Raw genomic sequence first — 15,565 nt, 5'->3', positions numbered from 1 at the left:
GGGAATCTGGTAGATCACACAGGAAGTGCTGTGTTTGTAATAAAACCTGTTAAGATCCTAAATGAGCTGCCATTGGCTCTGAGAAGGAAAGGTCTTTTTTTTTTCTTTTTGAGAAAACATTTCAGTTATGTTAATGTTTTTTGAATTTTGGATTTTCATCATCCCAGCCCAGTAAAACTCTAATGAGGAGGCAGTGCATGAAGACAAAACCAGAGCTTAAAGAAGAGTGAAAGTATCGCAGTGCTGTAAAAGAGACAAAGAAACACCAGGTATCATAGTTAATAGGCTAAATATTTAGTTTGGTCCACTGATTACAGACGGACATAAAATTAAAGTAGCTTAAAGTGTATTAGGTATTAGCCCATTAAGTGTAATAGGCATTTTTTGCTATTGTTTTTCCATTTCAGTGATTTTCAATCTTTTTAGGGGCTTTCTCCATTAACCCCTAACCCTCACAGTTAATGTTGACCACCAAACAATGGATGACTAACCTAAAACATCAGTTTGAAGAAAATAACAAGAGGGGGCGGAGCTCATTAGAAGATGTAATGAATTGTCGCCAAATCTGAACCTAAGTGATAACCAATGACATTGTGGGGCAACCTTTCAGACACCATCCTCAAAATCAAGTATCGGAATGCTTTTTGAATCATGGCGTCCATCCCTGCACTAGAGGAATTTGTCCTGTGAGCTGCTGGTGGTGGAGCAGTAATTTATTAAGAAACTTCATCTACCCATTAATTTGTCACCCAGTAACTTCTGCCCAAAAATATCTGCGCTGATAGTGTCTCATCAAACCTCGTATCACTCCGACTTTGGTGTTTATTTACACGGTGACCTGGGAGTGATTCAATCGGCCTACAATTTCCATCTGTTGGGATGTATTAATAGGCTGAGGCGGTGAAGCACACACACTTTCCGGGTGGGAATGTTGGAGGGTGTAACACACACTAAATGTTCCTTGTGGAGCAGTGGAATCTGTGATAAATTAGGGTAAACACAGTAAAGATAAGAGGTGCTCAGACTTACTGTGAGCAGATTATTTTTAAAATAACATCTAAATTAAATTTGTTGCAACAGTATTGTTCTTTTTTACAGTGTGGTTATTTAAAGGGATAGTTCGCATAAAATAAAATTCACACATTATCTACTTTCTAATAAAACAGAAAAAAAAAAACATGCCTCCAAACTGCTCATGTGTTGGCATCCGAGTGTCCGCAAGCGCCGACATTTATATTCCACTGGAAACATGTTGTGTTTTTTCTGTTGTTTTATTCTGTCTGAAAAAGTGGTCGCAATTGACTTAAATTGTAATGGATTCTGCTGCAACACAGTTTATCCCTGAAACTCCAGAAGTGGATTGTGGACTCAGACACTTCAACCACCCCTCCGTCAGCAAAGTGGTGAGTAGATAATGAGAGAATTTCTATTTTTGGGCGAACTATCCCTTTAGGAAATGACGCCCTGGTCTGCCGAACACTCTGACCACTAGATGGAGATGTTTCCTTATTGTTCAGAACAGAGATGATAAGAACAGAACACCAGCAAGCAACATTGATGTACTTATCTGTACTTAGACTGAGCCAGTGTCAACAGTTTGATCATGATTTATTGATTGGTTTATGGATATACATGTCATGGTACAGCTGAAACAGTTTGTGTTGTTTGAGGCCAGTCTGGAGTTACAACAGCTGACTGAGTTTATTGCTGCACACGACACAGGAATAAGATTGCATGATTTTCACCCTGAGATAATTACAACACAGTAACATAGAAAGATATGATATGTTCAGTAATACAGTAAGGAATATGACAGGTAACACTAAAATGATCATCAGCAACACATATCACATATCAAAAATAATATATTTTTTACTATTATACTGATCAGCTACATTCTTCTAACCACATGAAAAGTGGGAGTTGATTGCTGAGGCTCAGCATTAACGAAAGTGAATCACAAGTCTAGTAATATTGAAGTATTACATCAATAATGACTGAAATCATGTAAATGGAGATCTATAATGTTCCTTTAATCGCTGATCATTTGGTAATATTACTTTAAAGTTTATATATTTCATTCAAAGTAAATGGAACTTCTTTTACTCCCGTATCTAGCACCCACCTGCCCACACGCACGCACACACAAGCGTACGCACACACACGCACACACATTCACAAACACACACACATTCACAAACACACACACACCTTTCCTTAGATAGATGAAAGTCAGATAGATACAGTTTTGGGGCTACACTGTGACAAGTCCCTTAACTTCTAGTGCTGCAGAAATCATTGTAAGGAAAACTGTGATTTACAAAGGGAGGTCAAAGAGTGGGGGTTTATAGACACTAGAGCAGAACACAAACCACCAACCCAGACCTGTGCAGCGACCTGTGCAGCACCATGCCAACAAACAACTCCAGCAGACCATAACAACACTGGTGCATTGTGGCATGAGCAAGAGTTGAGCAGAAAATGACTTTGGTTTATCAGGAAACATGATTGTCAGAGAAATTCTGCAGAAAAGCCGTTTTACAAGATACTTGAACAAGTTTGAATATGGGGAGGCATTATACAAAGAGTGTGCACATACATTTTTTTTAGCACCATACGAAATTGTCTGTGTCATGTTGGTGTTACATAGTGCTGGTTGTGATGAACACGTATATCCTGGCTAGGAAGGATGTGTGCGTCCCCTGCCTCAGCAGCTTCATCTCCACGTCTATTAGAAAGTCTTTGGGCTCACGCACTTGCCTCTGCAGGTAGACGGCACCCATGAAGCTGTTTAGCTTCCTGGTGCTGAAATAGCCCTCCCCGTTACCCTTGGTGACGCTGATGACAATTTGGTCCCCGGAGTAGGCGGGCGAGGGGCCAATTCGAAAGATCTGGGCTGGGATGATGATGTTGGTCTGGAAGCTGAGCTGGTAGTATGTGATCCGCACAGGAGTGTTCTGACAATCCAAGGAGTTGCTGGCACAGCTGGTCCGCTCACAGCGTCTGAAAACGTGTGAGAAAGAGAGAGAGGAATAGTAACAATAATTAAGGCTTGTTATTGCTGGAACATTAAGACTAAACATGTTTTTAAGTGCATTTAGTGACAACTAGAGTTACCACCATGTGGTTTTATGCCTCCGTCAACCAGTGCAGTTTCAGTGTACATACATTTTTATTCCAGGCTCATATATGTCACCGTGACCTTCATCTTTGAACACCAAAATATAATCAGTTGATCTCAGTTCAAAAGAGACTGTACCAAACTTTATGAAATTCCTCGAAGATGATCCTCAGTATTGCTCTCCCCGGACCAAAACATGGGTTTGTAAGGTCACTGCAACCCTGACCTTTCACCACCAAACCATTAGTACATGCTTTAGTCAAAATTAACATTTGTTTCAAATTTGAAGAACTTCCTTCAAACCGCTCTTTATATATTATGTTCACAAGAACAGGGCAGACAGACAAATGTCGCTCCGCACTGGCCCCAGCAAGTATTTAGCTTCTATCTACTCTTTGTGAGCCCTGCTACCTACTGACCCACATGTGCTGTTTGATTTCTCATGATGCTGGGCTGATATATATATATATATGAGATACCATGAGATACCAAACATCACACAACTGGTATCATAAGTATGAAATATAATTAAATGGGCTTAAACTATTTGCATCATGACTCAACAACTCCCATAACTGCAGCCACATCATCTTGATCGCCATCTTGATAAAACCAGGGTTAAGTGGGCATATTGGCAGGACCTCAGAGTCTCTCTATACCATGACCACTACTGTACAGTCTCTGGGATATTTTCACTTCATTTTCATACAGTGGGAGGAAGTGGAGCTGCGTCGTCCATCTTTAGACACAGTCATTGATCACTGCTGCCTGCTGTGAGGACTCAGTGAAAACTTTGCTGATGCAGACAGGGAGCATCCTGCTGTGTGCAGGACTTTTCAAATCTGTCTTCCAATGCACTGTGACTGCTTATCCATTGCAGATCAGAATTTACTGTCCGGACTCCACCTTGATGCAGTGCACTGTGAAATCTTCAAAACTCACGCCAAACATGTTTGGAAGCTGCTCTGATGAATCACATGAGTGACAACTAAGGGCAGAGCAGGAGAGGTTCTAATTCAGCCCCATGTCTCCATAGCTGCCAGGTCCTCTTGCTTCATGAGAGACAGATGTCTCTCTGAACTTGGCCAGGCCACGTCACGTCACACCGAGGTTAATAAGGTGTCTCTTGATAACTTGGGTAAAGCACAACTGAGGGGAAGGCTTTGTGTGTGTGTCTGTGTGTGTGTGTGTCTGTGTGTGTGTGTGTCTATGTGTGAGAACACTGTTCCTTTCCACTGGAGCCCAGAGCAGGCAGTGCTGCAGACCCAGCCGGAGGAAGCACCAGTCTGATCAAAGCCACCTGACTTCATCGCACCGCTCGATGGGAGTCATGTTCATTTACCAGCTGCCACAGGTTCCCAGCTCACAAGCCCTTCTTCAGTATGGTAAATGGTAAATGGTTTTGTATTTATATAGCGCTTTTCTAGTCTTGAAGACCACTCAAAGCGCTTTACATTACAGTTTCACATTCACCCATTCACACACACATTCATACAGTGCATCTACTTGCAGCACTTTTGTTATTCTATGGGGGGCCATTCGGGGTTCAGCATCTTGCCCCAGGACACTTCGGCATGCAGATGGTTCAGACTGGGGATGGAACCGCCGACCTTCAGGTTGGAGGACGACCACTCTATCCCTCAGCCACAGCCGCCCATGCTGCACTGTAACCACGTGGATGTACAGTATTTCTAATTGGAAGTGGAAGATTCACGATGGTGCTTAAAGTGGAGGAATGTCAAGTTTTCCATGAACAGGATACGAACACAGACTATTCCTCCTTATGAAAATATTTAACTTAATCTTAATTCAGGGTCTGATCATAGACTGTGAATAAAGATGATTGACGTGTCTCCACTTCCTCCGACTTACCACAAATGAAGCCAAAACTTTCCGTCTAACAATGCTGCCATCTTGCACAGATGATGAATCCAGAGTCAGGGCAGTAGCAAGCTCCCGCTGATACACACTCTCACCACTTCCTAGTCAGTCTTAAATGTCATTCATGACGTTTCGCCCTAATCAAAATCTTTAACTGCAGCCACCCACTAGGGGGCGATCAATATGCTTTGGGTTCACATCTGTGGAGCCATCATGTCGTCTATCTCAGTATATGGTCAATGGTTCTGACTTGTTTCTGCAGTGACAACATAACTCCGACAGGAAACAGGCACCATTGATGCTTTTGAAGATGCTGAAAAGAGAAATGAGACTCACGTGTCTGAAACCTTCTTGTAATTCTGAGGACAGTTGAAGGAGAGACATCTGAAGCCTCCCTGCAGGTTGTAGCAGGTCTGTGCATGTGAACAGTTGTGGGTTCCAGTTGTACATTCATCAATGTCTGGAAATACAAAAATAAATATTATTATGATTCTGAGCCCCCTCCCCTTTTTTGTTGAAATTCAATCATATAATTGAGTGTAACTCATGATGCACTTCATTTGTGCAAACAGGGAAATTTGTGTTTCACTTATGTGAGAAGAGAGGTGTTCACTAACCTACAATCTTACCACCAGATGCCACTAAATCCTACACCCAGTTGTTAAACAGTTCAGGTAAGTCGATATTTTAAAGTGGGTCAGACCGAGGGGAGCTTTCCCTCTCCCTCCAGTGTCTGTGTTGAACTAAGCTAAGATAATAACCTTGTAGCTGGCCTGTAGTATCACTTGAAGCCTACAAATATAGAGGGGCCTCAATCTCCTCATTTTATGGTAAGTATGAAACTTCTACTGGTAGCTGCTCTTCTCAAAATGTCAAACCTCCAGAGCGTTAATGTTAATTGCTTGTATGAAATTGAGGAACTTGAACTTTGCCTGAAAATGAACTGATCCATCTCGTTTCCATTGAGACATCTGCTAATCGAGACTGTGTGACATGACTCTGTCAAACCAAAATGAATAGTTCTGACTCGACTTCCATAATTTTCTACCCAGAGTTGACAAATGTAAAGTAAGGTTTCTTTAGTTAATCCTCTGTTTCTTTTCACAAGCTTCAGGGCCATTTTAAATGATTTTTCACAGACACAGAAAACATGAATGAGCCTGAAGACGGTCGAGCTTCCTCTGGCAGCCACAATAATCAGATACTTACTGCATTTTTTCCAGAGTTCAATTTAGTTTTTATTCCCTATAGAACAAGTTTGAAAGCTTCTACTAAAGAGAGCACACAAAATAGAGCAGGAATGACATATTGCAGGAGTTCATGATAACGCAAATGATTGCACTGCTGAGTTCAGCTGTAAACATTGACATCAAGTTTACACTTTACATTTTTTATTTGATCAATTAATTGACCGGCAATGTGAATGTGAGAGAGAATGGTTGTTTGTCTCTGTATGTTGGCTCTACGATACTTATGTGACCTGTACTGGGTGTAACCGCCTCGCACCTTCAGTCAACTGGGATTGGATCCAGCAGCCTTTCCCTCCATGAAACTCAAAGGATAATGGATGGATGATTGCCATGGACATTGAATTATGGGAGTTAAAACCTCTCAAGAAAGAGGCTCAGTTTTCACAGTTTTATTCACATATGTTTATAAATGTTCATTGAATTCTCACCTTTGCAGGTGCGTCCATTCGCCGACATGGTGTATCCAGAAGGAGGACAGGAACACTGATAACTGCCAGCAACATTAACACACTGGAAGGAGCAGAGGTTCCCAATGCTCTGAGAGCACTCATCAATGTCTGTTAAAACACACACACACACGCACACACACACACACACACACAGGTCAGATAGGAGCCCTGTGCGGAATCCAAGCCATGTTCAAATTAGCACTTTACATGAGATCTCTACACTTGTGTCCAGTCTGGGGGAATAACGAAACAAGTGAGGCCCTGGTAACCCAGACTGAAAACAACTTGTGAATGAAATTCCTTTTTTACTATATTTGTACAGCACAAATCATAACATAAATGTTCTCTGCAGTTATACAAGAATGAGAATCCCTGTCGCCATCAGCATCCTCTCTGAGGGGGACATGGGGGACGTGGTAGACGTGGTGGACATGGGGGACGTTGAGGACGTGGTGGGCGGAGCACGTACTGGTTCTGGGGCTGAAATACCATCACTAACTGAGCTGCTGGCGAGCAGCACCGAGGAAGCAGCACAAGTTCGTTTCTCAAGAAGTTTTTGTTTGGGGATCACTACATGTTTGATAGGTGAAATTTTTTCCCAGGGAGACAAACACAGACATGCCAACCCTTACACTGCTTCGGATTGGCTTACTCCGATAGTGTTATCCTAACTAACCAATCACCACTCCTCATACCTGAACCAACCAAACCACCCAACAGCTTTTCGCTGTCCTAGGGAAAAAAGGCTTGCAGGACACTACTGAATGATGCACTCAATTTCCACCTGGCCAATGTAAGGCCAGTATTTAAAGTGCTGTGTAACCTTGGCAGAAAATACCTTCACAGGTGTGTCCGTCCTCTTTCAGGTGGTAGCCTTGGCGACAGTAGCACTGGTAAGAGCCGTAAATGTTGGCGCACTCCTGGCCACAGGGATTTTTGTCGCATTCATTCACATCTAAGCAAAGAAGAGAAAAGACATGATTAGAATTCTCCCTGAGAATGAATATAATCCGATATCCCACAGACAAGGTTAGAGATGTCAGATATTTTGGAGAACTTTCAGCCACAGGCCCATTGGCTTCTAATGAAGATTATGTACAGTACCTCATTTGATGGCAATTTTCTTAAACAGCAGGGCACAGGAATAAATAGTGCATTTGACTCTTCGGGAGTGGATTAGTGTACATTAGTTGAAATAGTATTTCCTTGCAGCAACGTGTGTGCATTTGTGTGTGCGTGTGTTACTATTGTATATCTTTGTGAGGACCATTTTAAGCATAGACCCTACAGAGTGAGCACAGTTTTGGAAATTGAGGACATTTTGCAGGTCCTCACTTTGTTTCAGGGTTAGAATTAGGTTTAGAGTTAGGCATTAATTTTGGATGGTTATGGTTAGGGTAAGGGGCTAGGGAATGAATTATGTAAGTGAGTATCCTCACTAGGATAGAAGTACAAACTTACAAACAAAAATATATTATAAAAGTTTGTCACACATGAACATCTGAGTCATTTTGATATTTCAAAGATGATTTCCTGATGCCATCTGTTAATAAACTACTTCAAGTGTCCGGAACAAATTAATCTGAAGAGCACGTATCAGCACCTAATCATGCCGCTCAGACAAACTTTCATAATAAACCGTGAGAAATGCAAAGCTTCACCTTTGGATCGTGAATAGGCCCATTCACACCTTGATTAAGATCCCTGGATAATAGCTGTGACAAGCTTAACTAATGTGAATCATGCTCCTTGGTCGGCTGGGCTCCTTTAAGCCAGATGACTGACAGCACCTGAACCTGGACACCATTATGCAAGCACTGTCTGACAAAATTACATTCCACCAGAAACCAGGCTTTACTGATAACAAAGACTTTCAAACAACTCATAAACAGTTTTCCATCATTATATGATCCCAAAAATGTCTATGCCAAGCCTGCTTTAGTTCTCCGCACGGGGAAACCTCCTCCCCTAAGTTCAAGGAAAATACAACAAGTCCATCTGAACAAGGTGGCATTTAAATCAATGTAAAACAAAAAAGGAAGAAGAGAAAAACCAGCTTACCTTCACAGTTCTTGCCATCGAATGCTAGCGAGAAGCCAGCCGTGCATGAGCAGTGGTAGGAGCCTGGGGTGTTTTCACAGGTCTGGGCACACAGCCTGCCGGGATAGCGCCAGCATTCATTCACGTCTGTCAGTGCAGGAGTAAGAGCTATTAGACAGCAGGCAGACACCTCCAGGCCACCGAGGACTCTACGTCCCTTCTCATTCAGACACAAACTCGGTGATGTGCGTGAAGACTTTTTCACCTGGTAGAACATTTTCATATTCCTGGTGTAATGTGTGGGAATCCTTTACTTTGACACACAACTGAAACCTCCTCAAGGTTTGATTGGCCATGCCCTTCTATTTTTAAATAATTCATAGACAATTAAATTGTTTATTAATGATAATTAATAGTCTGCACATTCATCAATAATCTAAAAACTATTACAGGCGTATTAATGTGGTGCATTTTTCATGTAGTGTTGTAAAGCCATCAGTCTTCCACTTCCTCTCCACCCCTGTCATCACACTTTATAATGGATGCTTCCTCTTCACCAGTTTCTGCGCATCCCCACCCACTTCCTTATTGAAATGACCAGATCTGTTTGTACTAATGATGCCCCCTGAGCTAGTAGGAGTGTTTCATATGTTGGATCGTGAACATTTTTCGACTTAACATTTGCCATTAGTGTGGTTAATGGAACAAAAAGGACTTTGTATGTTGATCTAATTTACAATGTCACCATTCAAGTTTTTTTTTTCCTCCTGCACTATCTTGATGGACTTTCTCTTCCTCCTCCATGGTGATGGAGACCCACCCACAACTGAGTTTGTTGCAATAAGAAATGTCAGTGAAGATTTTAGTATTTGATCTTTATCAATGAGTGAAGGCGGGGCAGACAAACAAGCTGTAAACACAACACTGATCTAATGTCACCGGCAACATTATCATTCATTTGGAGTCGATTTTCTACCTACTTTCTAATTAATTAATTAATTACTCTGCTTTTAGCTCCGTTTTGGTCATCACCAACTAATTTTGATAGGTTGCTGCTAAATGCACCACTTAGTTCACCAGTTCGTTGCTAATCTGAACTGTGTGCTGTTGTGAACAGGGAGTGTGAAGTGGGTTTATCAGAGCTTTTAGCAGAGCTGTCCAAAGTGAACAGTAATTGTGTTGATGAGAGCAGAGACACTGACCCAAACAACAAAGCTGTGGTCCTTAAAACCGAAAACAATGATCTGAAACCACAGAGGTGAGGAAAAGTTAAATCTCCAGTTAAATCCTGAAGAATATCATAATGACTCATCTAACAATTATATCACCTACTCCTCTCTTTTTTGCTATTCAACTCTCTGTGGGTGTATCACAATCAGATTTTGGCACAATATCAATAAGACAATCATGTTGTTGCCCGTCGAACGCTAAATCATTCACTGTCAGCTGTCATTTAAGTCATAAGCTATAACCTACCTCCCCCCCCCCCCCCCCCCCCGACCACTTCCACACTTCATATCCAGAGCCCAGCTGAGTCCACTCATCATCATATACAGATCACATCTTGTATAAAAAGATGGACCATGCATTCCCACTGCCTCTAGTCACATAAGTATTAAGCAAAAATATCCTGTATACGTGTGCCACCAATCTCGTACCCTTAAAGTCATTTCAAAACTTGTGTGGTAGTGATCGTGAGGTTGAGCTATGGTACTGAAGTCTCGCCAATACACAGGCTCAACCAATCACGAGTTGGTCTTAGCCGTCAATCATTACGTTACTAAATTACTTCTGCCTCAACCCCCTCAATCAACGGGGGTCTAATCACCTACAAGTCTTTAATATCTCATCACTTTCTCCTCTAGCTGTGCGTGGCAATAACAATTTGTGTAATTGTCAGCTGAAGTCTTTCCTAATTGAACTGCACATTTGGGTCATAACTGCTTTTGGGTCTGTCACTACCACTGTCTTCTGTCACAAAAGACAAACTGAACTTATTTTATTGATGTTAATGTACCAAATTTGGTCATGCAGCTTTCATTGGCCTGCTGGTATTTTTCACTTGCTTACAATTATAGGACTATTGCGTTTTTGCAGGGCTGTAGCTCACCCGCTGCTCGGCTTATTACCAAGACAAAGAGGCATGGCCACCTCATCCCTGTGCTTGCTTCTCTACATTAACTCCCTGTTAGATTAGACTTTTAGGCCTTAAATGGCCTCACTCCTAAATAGCTCTCAGATTGATTGACCTGCTATGTGCCCTCTTGCTTGCTGAGATTCATTGGGGAGCCCTGCTGGTTACTCCCAGGTCACTACTTGTGACAAAGGGTGACCAGGATTTTGCCATTAGAGCCCCGACACAAAGGAAATATCTGCCTGCTATACTTATGTTTAATGTTTGACATTAGCGTTTATTCACTATAATTATTTCTATTGTTGTCATTTTCTTCTCATTTTCTTCTGTTCGTTTAGGCACTCTGTAACATTGTTATAATGCTGTATAATTTAGTTTTTTATGATTATAATACTAAATAATATTCTAGAGTCCTTATTCTCTTTTTTTGGGGGGGGGGGGGGGGATTATTCTTTATGAATGGAGTTTGTTCAGGTGACAAAAGTTGAAATAGTGAGACCTGAGCAGAAAGAAGCTGTATGATAAATAGCTCCAGAAAAACTAGGTTCAAAAGCGAACCTGGACGTTATATTTGTCAAGAATAAGCCACCAATTCTGAAATACTTTCTTTATACATAATATTAAATATATTTTACCAAAACTTGGAATGAAAGAGCACGGGATCAATAACACCCATTTTAACTGATATGATTTTCAGAGCTAAACCTTACATTGTTATTACTCGATTTACTCAGTTTACATCCGGAGCACTTTGGCTTCAAAAACTGTTTAGACAACTGAACCTCCAATCTGTTTTTCATCATTTCCCAGACTTGACATTGGGATACGTACCAGTGCAGACTTTGTGGAGCACATCATACTGGTAGCCCGTCTGACAGTCACAGCGGTAGCTGCCAGGGAGGTTGTGACAGATCTGGCCCACTCCACAGCGGTGTGTCCCCATCTGACACTCATCAGTGTCTAGACAGGCAGCGAAAGAGAGAAAGCACTTCAGCAATGGCCCACTCTGCAGCCATCTGGGTGTGTAGCCCAGGTAAACTCTCCTGCTCACTGCTCACCCTCCCTCTCTCTCATTCTGACACACACACATTCTCTCTCTCTCTCTCTCTCTCTCTCTCTCTCTCTCTCTCTCTCTCTCAGCCATCTCAGTTTTTACCTGACCTGTAAGTCTCTGCAACAGTTCAATGGAAACTAAATAAAAAGTTGCTTTAATTCTACCACTATTAAAAAACAATTAAAGGTAATAAAAGGTAATATAATTAAAGGTTTAGTGATATCTAGTGCAGAATTTTTATGTTGCAGCTTAATACCCCTCACCTCACCTTCCCTTCAGTTGTTCTATATCTATGGTCTTTGGTTTTAGAGCGGTTGGTTGGACAAAGTTCAGCTTTAGATGCAGACTTGGGACCTGGTAAATTGTGATGGGTTATTTTTTTGTAGATTGCATTATTCTCATTAGTAATCAAGGTCAATTATGTACTAAATGGGTTTGACTTGGTTAAAGAGATCTCAATCTAAACTATCGAATACCTTAGGACAGACCTTCTTTTTGTATTTGGTGTTGTGAGAAGTTAAGCCAAGCAATATTAGGCTTTTTTTCATTACTGAGTCTCTGGGAAGAAATCACCTAAAAATTATCGCTAAGGGCTAAGTAAACTTATGTGACACATTGTTCAAACTTAGACTTGTCTGAGAAGAGGCCCAATCTCAGACACCAAAACCCTCTGGACTAAACAAGTGGTTGATCAGTCTTAAAAAGACAAGAGACTGCAGTCACATGTTACCAACTCTTTGAAGGCTGTACGCAGGCAGGGCAGGGTTCTGTGTTAAAAACTAACATCAGCATTCTAGTGGTATGGTCTGACCCAACTGAAACTGAAACAGACACTTGTTTACCAGCGGTGTGATCACATATAAAACCAATGCATCGACACACATATCCACAGCAGATGATGCAAACAGACCAATTGTATACATGTCTACACAAGTTGACAATGTTCAGCAAAAAAGTTGCGTGATGCTCTGTTCAGTCTATCAGGGTTGAGAACCAGAAACGGAGGGCAAACTTAGTCTACATTAAACCTGTGGTCGCCCGGAGTCGGAAAATACAATACAAATTCTGAAGCCAACTTTATATAAACAGAACAAACTAGGAAAGGGCTTGGAGACAATTTGTGGAACTAGTTAGCTCCTCAGTTTCTAAATAAATCCCAAAACAGTCCAGCATCTGAAATCGGACCAGAAATTTGACTTTCTGTGGTATGTTCAGTAAAGAAGATGAGCTCTATGACAACATTATCACTGATAAAGGAAAGAAAACATATATATATATATATATATATATATTAATCTGTTTATCCTTTCCTAAGTTTACCCCTTAGTTTCCTCTTGAGCTATTTTGTTATTATGTATACAGTATATTGAGCACTTCATAGCCAACACCAGGATGATATCAGGGTATTCACATCTTTTCCACAGTTGCAAGCATTGTGCGTTTATGAGAGTTTATGCTGAATCTCACCGACACACTTGGCTCCATCGGGGCTGGCGTGGTATCCGTGGCTGCACATGATGATCTTCTGCTGGCACGTGAAGGAGCCCACAGTGTTGATACAGTTAGAGCCGGAGCTGCACGGCTCACTCAGGCTCTTACACTCATTTATGTCTGCAGGAACAGAGAGAGTTAAACCTTACGACTGCTCAACATTATTACAGTTCCACAGGAGAGTGACTGAGGAGGTTTAATCCTGACTGACAGGTCTGAGTCTATTTCCTCACAGTTACTTCGAGAGGACAACAATGAAGTTGTGTATTTACTTGTTGGTGGCAATCATGCCTTCTCAGTATGTAGTGGTTCCAATACTCTAGAAGGAGATTAAGTACTTTTGATGGTGTGGGTGAGAGTAGTCATGGGGGTCAAAAAAACTAATCTCACTAAAAAAGCATTTGGAATTTTAGAGGCCCCTTGAAATTAAAAAAATCATATTCTCAGTTTTAATCCTGTATAAAATAAATGTAAACAAGCAAACAAACAAAAACTGAATTTCTGTCGCTTCTCTTCCTTTAAAATGACTCGTCCTGCCCTTAGGGGCATTCAATCGTTTTGCGTCTAACGGTATTGCTTTCTGTAATTTTGATCTCCCTCCACGTGACCACAAATTCTGCCATTTACTGATCGGAGCACGCTTTCCGATTAGTCTGTTAAATCTGCAGGCGTAACAGGCGCACACTGTCATGCCCATCATGACTTTACATGTTGAGCTGTTAGTTACCTGTCAACTCTGCCACCTGAAGCACATTCAGCGCTATTGACTACTGTAAACGTCAATCAATTTCCACTACAGTTCCCTCCACAGCTTTGTGTTCTTACAGGACAGATGTGGATCAAGTAGAGCTCTGACGTCTGTTTCACAAGGTCATTAAATAACCAAGGAAGAACCACAAAGACAGGGAGGTTGAATTACAGTTAGTGATGTCCTTCAGCCTTTATGCAGCACTAAGAGTCGCAGACACATCAAAAGTTGATCTGGAAAAATAAGATGATTTGCAGAACCTTTGTAGAAAGACTGATAAGTGCAATTTCCAGAGCAATACATGCAGGGAGTCATTTGGTCATCTAGTCATCTATACATCAGACACATTATTTCCTCATTCCTAGATCATAATGCTTCTAAAAACACTTTTTAGGAACAGTGAGGTCTGATCTATTGATATATCTGTATACAAAAGCGTGAAAAAAGTGAGATAAAGTAACTTCCTGGAATCTGGTGACCAGGCAACTACTGAAATAATCCATCACATCCATGTGTTATTTTTACATCCAAAATGTATAGCATTAAAAAGGAAATCACAAAAGCCTTCAACAATTAATTTAATACAATTCAAATAACCTATTGTCTTTGTTGATAACGTGACACTGAACTATTAAAGCATCTGAAATCCTTTTTTTTTTTTAAATAATAACAATCTATCGAAAATCAATATGACAACATTTGCAAAGACAAAGAGAGTAAATCCTGGACCCAGACACAGGGCTCCAGTGATGCTACTCCATGTCTGCAGGCTGTTTCTGAAAAACAACCTCACAATGGAATGGAGGTGTTCAAGGAGGCGAAGCAGGACAAGGTGCACTGAATCTCCTCTGAAGATAATTTATTTCGCTCCACTCTCTATTAGCTCTTTAATGGTCAAGTGTAATGAGTTTCTTTTAGCCAGAGGAGAGCAGCTCTGACAGTATCTTACCAATGCAGTTTCCATGCGAATCCTGTGTGAAGCCGCTGATGCACTTGTGTTTGGCATTGCACAGGAAGGAGCCCACTGTGTTGTCACACACGAAGCCCGTACCACAGTTATGGGTCCGCTGCACACATTCATCAATGTCTAAAAGAAAGAACAAACATGACTGAAAAAACAGGAACAAAAACAATCCACATTATATTCCCCTGTAAGGGGTTCACATGAGCCCTCAGCTCACCGAGCTTCAGTCTCAGCTCCTGACTTTTCAACAGGACAGTAGGTGGCACTGTGGCTCAAGCACAGAATGAACACACGCAGCATCCCAGAAATTCAAACTTTCACTCTGTCAGTGTTTAACACAAGGAAAAACACCCCTCCCATAAAAAGTATCACTTGTTCCAACTCGGCAAATAACAGAAGTTGAAGCAAACTTCTTAAGTGACAGTTATTGGAT

At 41.3% G+C, this 15,565-nt stretch overlaps 1 protein-coding gene across 2 annotated transcripts in view; it reads right to left on the bottom strand.

Moving 5' to 3' along the window:
• Positions 1–1,591: 1,591 nt before the first annotated feature.
• fbln2 (fibulin 2) overlaps positions 1,592–15,565 on the bottom strand; it is a 72,448-nt gene continuing 58,474 nt past the window's right edge. For both annotated transcript variants that reach the window (XM_053438339.1, XM_053438344.1), the window contains exons 10-17: positions 15,118–15,255; positions 13,397–13,540; positions 11,707–11,835; positions 8,763–8,888; positions 7,540–7,656; positions 6,681–6,809; positions 5,339–5,462; positions 1,592–3,003 (exon numbers count right to left, since the gene is read on the bottom strand). In XM_053438339.1, coding sequence (XP_053294314.1) covers positions 2,643–3,003; positions 5,339–5,462; positions 6,681–6,809; positions 7,540–7,656; positions 8,763–8,888; positions 11,707–11,835; positions 13,397–13,540; positions 15,118–15,255 — 1,268 coding nt within the window. In that variant the 3' untranslated portion in view covers positions 1,592–2,642. The remainder of the gene's footprint in view (positions 3,004–5,338; positions 5,463–6,680; positions 6,810–7,539; positions 7,657–8,762; positions 8,889–11,706; positions 11,836–13,396; positions 13,541–15,117; positions 15,256–15,565) is intronic.

The sequence above is a fragment of the Pleuronectes platessa genome, chromosome 2, assembly GCF_947347685.1.
Source record: "Pleuronectes platessa chromosome 2, fPlePla1.1, whole genome shotgun sequence".
Taxonomy (NCBI): Eukaryota; Metazoa; Chordata; class Actinopteri; order Pleuronectiformes; family Pleuronectidae; genus Pleuronectes; species Pleuronectes platessa.
Note: the sequence above shows the minus strand (reverse complement) of the source record. Positions and strands in the feature narration are given on the sequence as shown.